At 40.3% G+C, this 13,878-nt stretch overlaps 1 protein-coding gene across 2 annotated transcripts in view; it reads right to left on the bottom strand.

The window, feature by feature from the left end:
- The window catches only part of LOC115463328 (transient receptor potential cation channel subfamily M member 6-like), a 107,409-nt gene that overhangs the window by 79,807 nt on the left and 13,724 nt on the right, over positions 1-13,878 (bottom strand). For both annotated transcript variants that reach the window (XM_030193731.1, XM_030193732.1), the window contains exons 3-6: positions 11,984-12,022; positions 6,034-6,214; positions 5,466-5,679; positions 3,383-3,507 (exon numbers count right to left, since the gene is read on the bottom strand). In XM_030193731.1, the coding sequence (XP_030049591.1) occupies positions 3,383-3,507; positions 5,466-5,679; positions 6,034-6,214; positions 11,984-12,022 (559 nt within the window). The remainder of the gene's footprint in view (positions 1-3,382; positions 3,508-5,465; positions 5,680-6,033; positions 6,215-11,983; positions 12,023-13,878) is intronic.

The following is a 13,878-nucleotide window of genomic DNA, read 5'->3' as shown; positions in this document are numbered from 1 at the left end:
TGGCGTCCTGCATTCATACGGCTCCATTTTCCAGTGAAAGGGAAAGGGGAAATGGGACTTGATATACCGCCTTTCTGAGGTTTTTGCAACTACATTCAAAGTGGTTTACATATATTCAGGTTCTTATTTTGTACCAGGGGCAAGTGACTTGCCCAGAGTCACAAGGAGCTGCGAGGCGTTAAGACTGGTAAAGTGAGCACTAATTTGTATTTTTGCTGTACTTTGCAGATATGAGTTTGACTGCCTAATTGATTTCTGGAGCTTAGCAAGCATTTGCACTTAGGGCCCTGTTTACTAAGCCATGCTGCAGGCGCGCAAACCTTTTAGCATTCGCTAATGCTACAGACACCCATAGGAATATAATGGGTGTCTCTATCATTAGCGCATGCTAATTTTTAGCACATGCTAAAACATTAGCGAGTCTAGAGTGCAGCTTAGTAAGCAGGGTCCTTAGTTCCCCTGAGAAAGATTGTGAAAGTGAAACGGAGATCCCCATTGGGACCTATATTTGAAGCTAAGTGCTTGCTTTATTATTTTTTGTAGATGGTTTGAAAATTCTTTTGAAGATTTAAATGATTTTGTGCATATGAATGAATAAAAAACACATTAAGGCGTTTTTTTATGACCAATGATAAGACTGGAGTCAGTACAAGCCCAATGTGAGACATTGAAGGTGTCATAGGCTTGACGTTTGAGGTCTTTTTCCTCCTTAACAACAATTTTCATATGTTAGATTGATTGATTGCTGTCTAGAAGAGATTTCTCCTTCAGCTTCAGTTCTTGTGGTTTTGTTACACATATTTGATTGCTGAAGTGTTCCCCTTTTTTTATTTTGAGTGAAGTTCACTAATGAAAATGAGCAGGAGTTGGATTTAACACAAATCAAACATTATGGAATGCTAGCAGGACAAACTGAAAAATCATTTCCTGCATCATAGAAAAAAAGTTTTTAAAAGACTGCATGGGGTACTAATCCAATTTTTTTCACATAATTCAAGAAAACTCAAATAAATAAAACTATTTTTTTATAGCCTGCACAGTTAAGGACCTAATGGCTAGTCAGTGGGTTGAGATCCTGGGGAACTGGATTCAATTCCCACTGCAGCTCCTTGTGACCCTAGGCAAGTCACTTAGGGGCCTTTTTGCAAAGCGTCAGTAAGCCCAAAGTGGGCTTACCACACACTAACCTGGAACTACCACAGGGCTCTTTTTCCCACAGCTTGGTAAAAGGACCTCTTAACCTTCCATTGCCCCAGGTACAAATAACCTTAGATTGTGAGCCCATTATGGACAGAAAGTACCTGCAGAAATAGTACATATGTAAAACCGCTTTGATTGTATCTACAGAAAGGCAGTATATATCAAGTGTGGAATAAACAAACACACCTGGGCCACAAATATATCCTGTCAAATGATACAGGACTAAATTGTATCAATGATGCCTAAAAAATCATCACCAAAAAAAAATAGCCCTTTGTGCTATTCTATAAACAGAGTTAGGCACTAATTATAAAGTAGCACTTTAGGCACGACCATTTACACCAACGAAACCTTGGTGTAAATATCCATGCCTAAATTAGGTGCATATCCCCTTTATTCTATAACAACTCTCATAATTAAAGGATTGCCCCTGATCTGCCCATGACCCTCCCATGCCCATGCCCCCTTTTTGGACCTGCACATAAATTTTGATTAAATCAAATTAGCACCAATAATTGCTTGTTAAGATTTCAATTATCAGTGCTAATTGGCTTGATATTCAATTAAATCATGCATGCAATTTTTAGCGCTTTTTATAGAATTTGGGGAATAATGTGTCATTACTCCATTACATACCCTGCCCACTTGCATTTTGAGGTTGGCCTTTCTTTTCTAAATATATCAAACCTAAGGGTCACATTTCAGAATCAAGCAACATTAGCTCGGTTGGGAGTATTTTATAAGAGGATGACCAAAGGGAAAAGTGAAGAAAGTGTATTTTATAAAGAAAAGTAAAGAAAGGTACTTTATAAAGACACAATACCCATCAAATAATAGTTTACATCGATCACTTCATCAGAAGGTGAATGTGGCCATATAATCCCACAGAGATTTTCTCACATCAACTCTCCATATTTTTAACTTATAAAAATATTTCATCTCTTCATTCATCTTTAAATTATAGCAAGCAAAGATGGATTTTTTGAGTTGGACTCTGGGGTCTGGAATGGATGACTCTTGTTTGAATGGAATGAATAGATCTGGTGACCATGAAACAGGTGTGAATAAACATTACCATTTTTGATTTACTGTAAAAGAGAGAGATACTGAATGCCAGAACAGTAGCTGAGAGTTGTCAGCAGAAGGGTAGCTGAGAGGTGTCAGATATCAACCGTCTTTTCTGAATTGTTGCAGGAGCCTTCACTCTGACGCGCCACAACAAAACATGACGTCATGACATCACTGATTATTAATATATTCCTCAGATAAGTAGTTCTGAAATAATTTCTTGAAGAGATGAAACCTTTTTCTAAGTTATATGATAACAAGAAAACATTGAAAATGGATATATGAAGAGTTGTAGTTCAATTCCCACTGCAGGCACAGGCAGCTCCTTGTGACTCTGGGCAAGTCACTTAACCCTCCATTGCCCCACGTAAGCCACATTGAGCCTGCCATGAGTGGGAAAGCACAGGGTACAAATGTAACAAAAAAAGAATATCTGTGCTGGATTATGTAGCCACAGTCATCTTCTGATGATCTGACTGATGCAAACTATTGTTTGGTGGGAGGTTGTATATTGGATCCTATTAGTTCCCTTCGTAAATATTATTCTACCATATTTTACTGTATTTTATAAAGGCAACACACATGTACCTTTATACAACTGGATCCTAGATTCATCTCCAATAATGCCAAATGATTTTGCACAAATTTACTCCTGCTCCAAGGTAGGTATAAAGTTGTGTGCATGAGCTGATAAGAATCTCTGCATATGCATGTAATTAAAAACATACATGTGTAAATACTGATCCTGCCAACAATCTGCCTATACTCCACCCCCAAGAATGATACAAAAGTATGCGCCTGTTTTTCAGTAGCAGTATTATATGTGTATATCCTCCAGGGCAATGTTATAAAAAAACAACTCAGACATGCAGAAAGCTGTTCTACATGCATAAGTCACTTATAAAATTACCCAATTAAGTGCAAGTCAGTTTGCATCTACTGATATGAAAGAGTGCATCTTTGGCACAGGATATTAGCTCTTGCAACTTCTGAAAACGGAGAAATTCTGTAGAAATACAAAATTGTGCCCAGTCCTCAAATTTAGCTTTTAGACGCAATGGGAAACAAAATATTTATATATATAGATATAGAAATAGATATATATTTTACTCACATCTTTTCCAACCAGGTCCTTCTGGTTCTCAATAACTCCCCAAGGAGGAATTCCAATTGCACAGATTTTTCTTGGGCAATGGCAGGCATGGACTTTCAAGGCGTTACCCACATGCTTGGAAACCCCTAACGAGATATTCAGCATTAAAAGAGAAAGGTCACCTGCCTTGCACCTGATTTCTTTACCACAAATTAACAGGATTATTATTAATGTGTCTCCCATTTGTTATACTTTAATACAGCATCTCAGATAAACAGTCTACATATGTTTGGGTGCATCTACTTATGACATTGATATGATAAGGGTCAAATTTAAATATTGGGCAACTTTTAGCAAGTTTCCTGGTGTTATTTGTTAGGAAGAAAATGAATGCCCAGCAGAATGTTCCTGCTTCTATTTCATTTGGAAAATGGGCCTGGGATCTGGTGCTGTGACCCTTCACCTGCAGCTGCCTACAGATTTCTTCCCTAATTTTAAATGCCATCATAGAGCACTTTATCTCAGTCACTGAGGCAACAGTCCTCCTCTTGATCCAGCCATTAAGGGGTAAAGAGGCTAGTTACTAAGCTAAGGTAAAATACAGCATTTTACCACAGTTTAATATGCCATGAAAGTTGCTAACCTATGGTAACTCACTACTGCAGGTTAATAAATCCCATGGTAAATGAATAATGCAGCTTGAAATCAACCATGCAGACTGTGTTATTTTTTCCCCCTGGAGCATCAGGCTGCAAACATACTCCAGAAAGCCAACTTAAAGAGGCCAGTGGAAAGGTACTGGTGTACGCCTTTCTGCCCCCCCCCCCACCCCAGTCATGCTCTTCACTTCCCCCCTGAAGGCATCTCTCCCAAGACCTACAAGGGTTTTAGTGGTGTTTAGGGACTGTTGCTAGGGGTCAACCAACTCCATTTTGAACCCAGAACTGGAGGGGACAGGAAAGACTGGAGATTACTCCTGCCTTTAGCCCCTTTACAAAGGCATCTCTCACCTCCAGTAAAGCCCCCATCCAACCAGAAGGCATCCCCCAGGACCTACTGGGAGGTTTCCTGGTGTATAGGGACTACTGCTAGGGATCAATCAGCACCATTTTGAACCTGGCGCCTGAGAACACAGGATCAATTAGGGATCACTCCTGCTCTTAGTCCCTATAAAAATGGGAATCTCTCAGTAGGGCCTGAGGGAGGGTGTCTTTGGGAGTGAAGAGCTTGACTGTAGGGTAGAGTTGGTTTTTGTTGTTTTGTATTATTATCTATTGTATGGTCTACCACTTTCTTGATAGTTGGTGGAGGAGAGATGACAATTGGTGGTAGCTACTGTTACAGTTATCAGCAGTGAACTGCTATGGACAGAAAGGTGGAATATACATTTGAGAAATATTTTCTCAATACAATGATGTTTAGGATGTGCCTCAGAGGATATGTTCCTCCAGCCCTAAGGCTGGTGGAAGTATCCTGGTCGTCTCTTCTGTGAGACGGTTGAGAGATAGCAGAGATCATTGAAGGACAAAAACAGGCTGCTGCATCTCACACCCACAAACTGTCCCGCAGATTCTATATATGGCGCCCAGATTTGAGTGCCCAACTTTGGGTGCATGCCGAGATATGTGCACAACTTAACTGGCTAACGAGCCATTAGCGAGCAATAGCTGGACACTAACAGCCAATTATTTCAATTGGGATTTGTGTGTGCATCTGGCTGTGCACTATTCTATAACGCCAGGCGCCCAAATCCCATAGAGTGCAACTAAAAAGGGGGAGTGGCAATGGGAGGGGCATGGGGCATATCTGGAGCGTTCCAAAGAGTGAAGTGCACTGTTACAGAATGATGAGTCAGTGTGTCCAACTTGGATGCCAGCATTTACTCAAGGTTTCAGCAAGCATAAGTCTGGGGCAAATGTTAGGACACGGGAATCTACACCCTTTATAGAATTGTGCTTAGAGATGATCTTTCCCAGCACCCAGTTTTAGAATCCAGCCATTTATAGAATCCAGCCCATTATAAATGAAAAGCGAGAAACACACTGCGCTGCGCAAAGACCAGAAACACAGCATACGTGAGAAGGAAGAGAGATGAACGCTGTACCAGTGTTGATGCCTTCAGTCACTATCCATGCTCCTGTAGTTTCAGCAGCTTTGACCAAGCCTTTGCTGAAAACCTGTTTGACCTTGGAAGGAAGTTTAAAGCTCTGAATTCCTCCATGGACAGAAATCACCAGCTTCGGCAGTTCCATCTGCCATTCTTTCACCATCAGGCGTAACAGCTGATCCAACTTGGTGTCATATGAGATTCTAATATACTGAAACAAATTTTAACACATTAAGAGTGGCATTTTAGAAAAGACATACAAATTGAAATTGAGACATTCAGGACAGGATACCTTAAGTTCCACTAATATTTTAGAACAGGAGCTGCTAATGTAGAGACTGTTCTAAACTACATTGAGGAATTGGGCAATAACATGCGGCAGGAGCATCCAACTTAGAAACATAACCATCTAAAATATCTACAGGGTCAAAATGGGTGGTCCAGAAACCGCAATTTCTTGAGGTCTGGATTTCCGGCATCCAGATTTTTGGATTTCTACTGTATTTGAGATCACTTTTGTCCTATGTCTAGGAAAAAAAATTTAAAGCACTGAAACAGAACTCACCTTGGCATGATGGGTGTGATCTCCATCTTGGAAATTGATAGTACCAAAAGCATCTGTGGGACTTGTCTTTGTATGCTTCTGAACATTCCACTCTTCATCTTCTGTCTCTTGTGTAGATAAGTAGACAGGCCAACTGTAATCTAAGTTTGTGTGGTCTCCAATCAACCGTCCACAGCAGCATCTCAAAATTAAAATAATCCACTTGTCATGGGTTTCTACAGTATCACAGATAACACTAGCATATGCATTCACATACACTACAAGCACTTTCAGTTACAACTTTCAAAAATGTCTCTTTCAAAACAAAAGAATATTAAGAGTTGAAAGGGGTTTGAATTTGCTTACATTTGGTAGAATTGTCAACCGCCATTGAACTCTGAATAGAAATTTTCCTACGTAGGACATCATGGGGCCCTTCTACTACAATGTGTTAAGTTTTGGGCTTAATGTACTATATAATACAGGATTTTAACATACAGCAAACCCAAAACTTGCAGCATCAAAAAGGGGCATTCTAACCATTTCTTACTTCAGGTCAGGTTAACATGTGGTACCTGCTCCCAGTTAATGCAGAAGCACTTAGCGCCTCCTAGTTAGGTGGCAGTAAATGATCCCACATTAACTCTGTGTTAGCAAGAGAATACTGCTCAATGCTTACAAGCCCACTCTCCATCCATGCCACGCCCCCTGACAGAAAAATTCAGTAACATGCAGTTTAATGCACAGAAACGGGCAAACTACTGCTAAATCCCTTCACACAGTGATGTGGTAGCCTGTTTCTGTGTATAACTGTGCCTTAAACGTTTAATGCAAGGACTTATTTTTTTCATATGGTAGAAAGTTCTTGGAAAATGCTCAAAGCCATTTAGCCAATCAGATGGCACAAACAGATGACTTTTACTAGAGCCCCGGCTTTGTTATGAGAAAATTTAACATATGCAGGGCAATTCTTTAACAGGGCACATGGTAGGACCCTATTCTATAAAGCAGGGGTTCTCTACCCTCGGATACACCAAGCCAGCTAAGTTTTCAGCATACCAACAATGAATATGCATGAGATACAATGGAGGCAGTTCATGTAGGTTTATCTCATGCACATTCATTGAAGACATTACAACACCAAAATGGCTCTCCTAAGTATGCACACTATTATGCAGATGGTTTTGAATGAGGATAAAGCTGTTATCCTTATAGCACTTGATCTCTCATCAGTTTTTGACCTGGTGGACCACACCCTCCTGTTTACCAGACTGTGTGAAACTGGTATAATTGGAAAAGCGTGGCCTTGGTTTTGCTCATATCTATCCCATAGGAGCTATCCTGTTTTATGGCAAGATGAAACCTCTCATAGTTTTTCTCTGGACTGTTGGGAACCACAGGATCGCCCTTGGCCCCAGTTTTAGTCAACAATTTTCTGACACCACTTGCTACTTTGATACAGTCATTGGAACTGACACTGTACATTTACACTAACAACATTCAAACTGTAGGTGTTGTAAATCCCAGAGATCCCCATCTTGCTACACTGAACTCCAAATTATTTCTCACGACCACTTGCTTCTAAATTCCAATAAAACAACTGCTCTTCTGTTCTGCCCAAAACAAAGTAACCATACATTAGATTCTATTACCTTTACTGATAACACCATTCCTATTAGAATCAATGACTACCCCTAAGAGTTTTGTAGATTTGCTGATTTAACATTCTGCCCCACACTGCGAGTATAGTTGGGAAATGTTTCTTTAGAATGTGACAGATTCGTTCCATCCAAAATCTCCTGGAGCTTAGGGTGATTTGTATTCTCATACATTACTTAGTTCTTACACATCTTGATTACTGCAACACCTTGTTTAAGGGACTTCATGCCAAGGAGATCTGACATCTGCAGCTGATGCAAAACATAGCTGTTGAACTTATCACAGGCGCGGAGGAAGTGACATCATCAATTTGGATGGCCGCTTCATCTGAGGGTTCCACACTCCTCACCTACAAACTTACTGTATCAACTGTCATTGTGAGCTTAAATTAGATTCCTTACCTTCCTCTGTGCATTTTGTATAGAGCTAATGGCTTTTCCAGGCACAAAGTTACTGAATTGATTGATCCTTGCCACTCTGCTTCCTGCTCTTGCAGTAAGGCCTTGCGGTGCAATGATTCCCTGCCGCATTATAGCCTGCACGACTCTGAGGCTGAGTCATCTATGAGGATGTGGGAGCAGATCGTGGCTTGGCTCGAGAGCTGAAATGCTGTATGGGCAATTTGCGGCAGGAATTGAAGGCTAAGTAGACTGAGTTTCTGGATAAGATTGACATTGTACATGCTAACATGAGGGACCTGGGAGTGTGATTGGAAGATGTTGAGAGTAAAGTGGATGAGCATGCAGAGGCTATTACTCAGGTGTGTGATCAAACTGCTGTACTTCAGCTCTTCAACTTAAGCTTGATGACTTAAGAGAACAGGGGTCTCAGAAAGAATCTCCAGTTCCAGGGTGTTCCAGAGCCTGATGGGACTGAGAATGTCTCAGTGATTGTGCAGGAACTGTGTGGACAGTTGCTCTTAGATACTGAACTCCAGAGCCCTGTGGAAATAGAGAGGGCACATCGAACCCTCAGATCTGGGGTGTAGAACTGCTCCCGTGATATCATTTTGTGTTTTTCTAAATACTCTGTTAAGGAACAGATTTTGCAGAAGGCAAAACAAGGAACTGAATCAAAATTTCTTGATGCCTGTGTACAGGTGTATCAGGATGTCCCTTCCTATACTTTGGCTAAGAAACTTGAGATGAAGCCGATTTTGGAATGCTTGAATAAGGAAAAGATCAAGTATCGGCAGGCCTTTACATTCAGTTTCTGCTTTGGTGTGGCTGGAAAGCAGCATTGTGTTCATTCTTTGGAGGAAGCCTAGAAAATTCTCCATGATGTACGAATTGTACCAGTGCCTCCTTTGTGGCACTGACACCAGCTTCCCGGTTCCTGGTTGAAAGTGTTCCAGTAGCAGCGTGTGTCTGATAAGAATAAAGCAGGCCACAAGAAGTCTTCAGGACCTTGAGCTGTCTAGAGTAGTTTCAGATTTTATCATCTCTCTGTATTTGAATGGTTTATTTTATTGTGACCAGTTCATTTTCTTGAAAGGTATATATATAAGGAGGAGTATAAAGAAAAGTCCTTTTCTTTATACTCCTCCTTATATATATACTTGACTGTAGGCACTTGTGCGTAGCTGATTACTGAGAAGAGTGTTTGGGGGGTATGTGTGATTGATACTTTATTTCTATGATGATTGATGGATGTATATGTTACTTGTGGGTTTCTGTGGTGGGAGGGGGTCTATGGAGGACTCTGGGTGGGTGCTTCATGTACCTCTGTGGACCTCATGCATTAGTGGGGGATTTGGTTGGTTGGTTCTCTTTTGTGGGGTAAGGAGGGTTTTGGGTTTTCTTCTGTATGGGTAGGGAAGGGGGAGGGTGGGATTGTTTTTAAAATGCATACTTTGCTTAGATGGAAGGATTTCACTGTAGTACTTTTTCTAGAATGGAATTATGTTTTCGATTTTTCTCTTCCTTTAAATGTCTGCTCTTTCTATTTTGACTCTTAATGTGAAGGGCCTGAATTCTCCAGTAAAGCAGCAGCAGCTCTATGTGGAATTGCATCACTTGAACTCCTTTGTTTTTTTTGCAGAAGACTCATTTTAAACCAGAGAATGAAAAGCTTCTTTGCTGCCGTCAATATTCAACTGTCCTGTGTGCCTCTGAACATATTGGAACTAGAAAGTGTGGCGTAGCTATTTTAGTGCATACGGATGTGCAGGCTCAAATACTTAAAGTTAAGGCTGACTTAGGTGGCTGCTTTTTATTTGTGTACTTGTAGGTGGGCATGGTGGATTTTATGTTGGCCAATGTTTATGCCCCAAATGTAGAACATCTCTTTTTTCAATCTTAGCACCTCAACGGATCCTTTCTCGGGTGGGTAAATTAATCCTTGGTGGTGATTTCAATACCTCGCTCAATCTCACCCTAGATACCACGGGGGGACATGCTGGTGGTGTGGTGTGTAATTCTCGGTCCCTGGGAAACCTCTTGCAAGAGTTGGGAGTCTATTACTTATCATTATTATTATTATTACTTGTTACTTTATTTTTTATTAGTCACCAGCATTCCCACTAAGAGTTCAATGAGACTTACATTAAGAAATGAAGTACATTTTTCAGGATTACACGTGTACAGCTAGCATAGAAAGAGGGAGAGAGAAGATTATACAACGATTTGGAGATCAGGCACAGGTCCTCATTTGCTTTTACAAAGGCGCACTGGAAAATGGCTTACAGTAGTGTAGGCGCACTGATCCATTTTTTAGTGCACCTGTAAAAAAGGCCTTTTTTTGGACAAAAATGGACATCCAGCAAAATCAAAATTGACGCGCGTCCATTTTGGGTCTGAGACCTTACCGCCAGCCACAGACCTAGCGGTAAAGAATCTGGGCAGTAATGACCTACGTGCCTCAAATGCCAGTTGGCACGCATCCGTTACACACGCCAGAAAATATCAATTATTTTTCAGATACGCATAGTGGACACGCACCAAAATTGAAATTACCGCCAGGGCCAAACAGTAACTGGGCAGTAACACCAACTTGGCACGCGTTCGGCGAACGTAGGCGCCTATGCGGCTTACTAAAATGGGCACTAAATCTGCTGATGACACAAAGTTATTCAAATTTGTTAAATTGCAAGAGGATTGTGAAAAATTACAAGAGAACCTTATGAGACTGGGCATCCAAATGGCAGACGACATTTAATGTGAGCAAGCACAAAATGATGCATGTGGGAAAGAGGAACCCAAATTATAGCTATGTAATGCAAGGTTCCACATTAGGTGTCACCAACCAGGAAAGGGATCTAGGCGGCGTCATTGATGATACGTTGAAACCTTCTGCTCAGTGTGCGGCGGCAGCTAAGAAAGCAAATAGAATTTAGGTATTACTAGGAAAGGAATGGAAAACAAAAAGAGGAAGTTATAATGCCTTTGCATCAATCCATGGTGTGACCGTACCTCGAATACTGTGTTCAATTCTGGCCACCGCATCTTAAAAAAGATATAGTGGAATTAGAAAAGGTATAGAGAAGGGCGGCGAAAATAATAAAGGGGATGGGACGACTTCCCTATGAGGAAAGGCTAAAGCGGCTAGGGCTCTTCAGCTTACAGAAAAGGCGGCTGAGGGGAGATATGATAGAGGTCTATAAAATAATGAGTGGAGTGGAACAGGTAGACGTGAATCGCTTGTTTACTCTTTCCAAAAATACTAGGACTAGGAGGCACGCAATGAAGCTACAAAGTAGTAAATTTAAAACAAATCAGAGAAAATATTTATTCACTTAATGTGTAATTAAACTCAAATTCGTTGTCAGAGAATGTAGTAAAAGCACTTAGCTTAGCAGGGTTTTTAAAAAGTTTGGATGGATTTCTAAAAGAAAAGTCCATAGACCTTTATTAAGATGGACTTGGGGAAAATCCACTGCTTATTTCTAGGATAAGCAGCACAAAATGTACTTTTTGAGGGATCTTGCAAGGCAGGGGCGAAGCTATGTGGGGCCACAATTAAAAACCTGTACTAGAGAATGCAGAGCAATTGGTGCAAGTGCCTAAACTGCCTGGGTGAAGGCTGGGCTAATTTTCCCTAAAAGACCTTCCTGTTTCCACTGCCTTTTTAGGATATGTACATAAGCACCTCATTGTTTGAGTCCTACTAAATGCATTGCTTTTTAAATATTTTATTTCACAAAAAAAGGAGGGAATTAAATAGCTTTCCTACTGGAAACTGAAGTGTGCTCTCACTACAGTGGCATATCATTTACACGAGAAGCATGCAAGCATTCTAACACCTTCTAAATCTTGCAGCTCAGCATGCCCTAGTTCCTGCTATCTGTCAACGTCTAGTCTGCCTAAGGTCTTACCTGATTAAGTTCTGGCACACCTGACATCCAGCAAGACACCTGTAAAGAGATTACAAAAGCACAGCTTCATTTATCAATTCATGCAACAATCTATGATTAATGAACAGAGTTCCTTATATTCTGAAGGTCAGAGGATCAAGGGGAAGGATAAGAAGGAATTGACAGCTTTGAGCCCAGACATAAAAATATACATATAGATATCACATGGTAATACCCTAGGGGAAAATGTCTCAATAATTAGCACAAAACTGAAACGTGAAAGCAGTAACGTCATCGGAAAAATTCAAGCTCTTGCACTGATTTTAGGCAATCAAGTTTTCTTTCTCCTCTCATTTCAGCAGCAAACCGACTAAAAAGCAGCTTACTCCTGACCTCTCTATGCCGCTTTCCTAGAATCAGAAAGATATGGGAACTAAACAGGACAGGACATACTAGCATTCAAAATAAATTTCAACAAATTGATCAAAGTTAATAAGGTGAGGTTGTCAGCAATAATTACATAACAGGTTCCTGCACAATACTAATTTTAAAGGTTATCATTGCTTAACAGTACTATTTAGAATTTGTTTTAACGTGTGTCAGTCTGCACTTGAATTTCATATACTGCTTTTGAAACCAACAGTAAAAACACTCCATGACGTGTGAAATGAATATATTTGGCAATTAATTACTAGTTTGAAGTCAGTTTCTCCCTGGAGAAGGCGGCTAAATGGTGACTATAACCTGATGTAATTGCTTTTGATGTAGGTAATTAAGGTCTCCCATCAAGTTTCCCAAAAAAATTAGGCAGAGAGTAAATCTCCAAGGGACTGAGAGAAATAGCATGAACTGACACTAACATCTTATTTTATTGATAAAAATACTGTGGGCTGAACATCTCAGGGGTTCTCAATCCAGTCCTCGGGACACATCTAGCTAGTCATGTTTTCAGGGTACCCACACTGAATATGCATGAGCTAGATTTGCATACCATGGAGGCAGTGCATGCAAATGTATCGCATGCATATAAATTGTGGATATCTGGAAAACCAGACTGGCTTGGTGTGTACCCAGGACAGGGTTGAGAACCCCTGCGGCAGTTTACATGGCTCGGCAATTTTACAGAATAAAAGCAAAAATGTAGAAATAAATACTGGTTATTAAGACATACGAGGGTCCATTTGTAAAATGTTAACTCGGCTAAATTTGGGAGTCAGACGTTAAACTTCACAAGTTAAAAAAATATTTCCCCTCCCTGCTGAATGACTAACATGCACAAAAGCTATAACTTATCACAAGTTATTTTACCAGACGCAATGGGGCCCAATTACTAATAAAATACATTAACAGTACTAGAACACTGAACAAAATATATAAACAATTGAGCACACTGTAATTCTAGCTTAAGGCTACCAACTGGAACTAGATTCACAAGACAGAGTTGATCCAGTCCTGGGTTTACCCCATTGCATGCAGGGACTTGTAGTTCTGAATTCTCCAGTGCATTCCCTAAGAAAAGCAAGACTTGAATTCCCTGCATGCAATGGGGTAAACGCAGCACTGGATCAACCTTGTCTTGCAAATCTGGATCCAGTTGGCAGCCTTACTGTAGCTGTAAATATGCAAGACACATAAATTTAGAAGACCAAAAAATGGGAAATATGTTTATGTTTATTAAAAAGCTTGATATCCCGCTATTTCTGAGTGCAGGTCATAGTGGCTAACAATTAAAACAAGTACAAATTTATAAATAAAAATCAGAAAAGAACACCAAAATAAAATAGAAAAGCAAAAGACCATTCAAAGAGAGTCATACACACTTACATACTATAAATAGATCAAAGAGATCTATTTATCAAGAGATCTAGAAACACATGCTGAACTGTTGGAACAGGTAGATCACCATGAAGCCGAAA

Source organism: Microcaecilia unicolor, chromosome 2 (genome assembly GCF_901765095.1).
Source record: "Microcaecilia unicolor chromosome 2, aMicUni1.1, whole genome shotgun sequence".
Taxonomy (NCBI): domain Eukaryota; kingdom Metazoa; phylum Chordata; class Amphibia; order Gymnophiona; family Siphonopidae; genus Microcaecilia; species Microcaecilia unicolor.
This window is presented reverse-complemented; position numbering and strand designations above follow the sequence as displayed.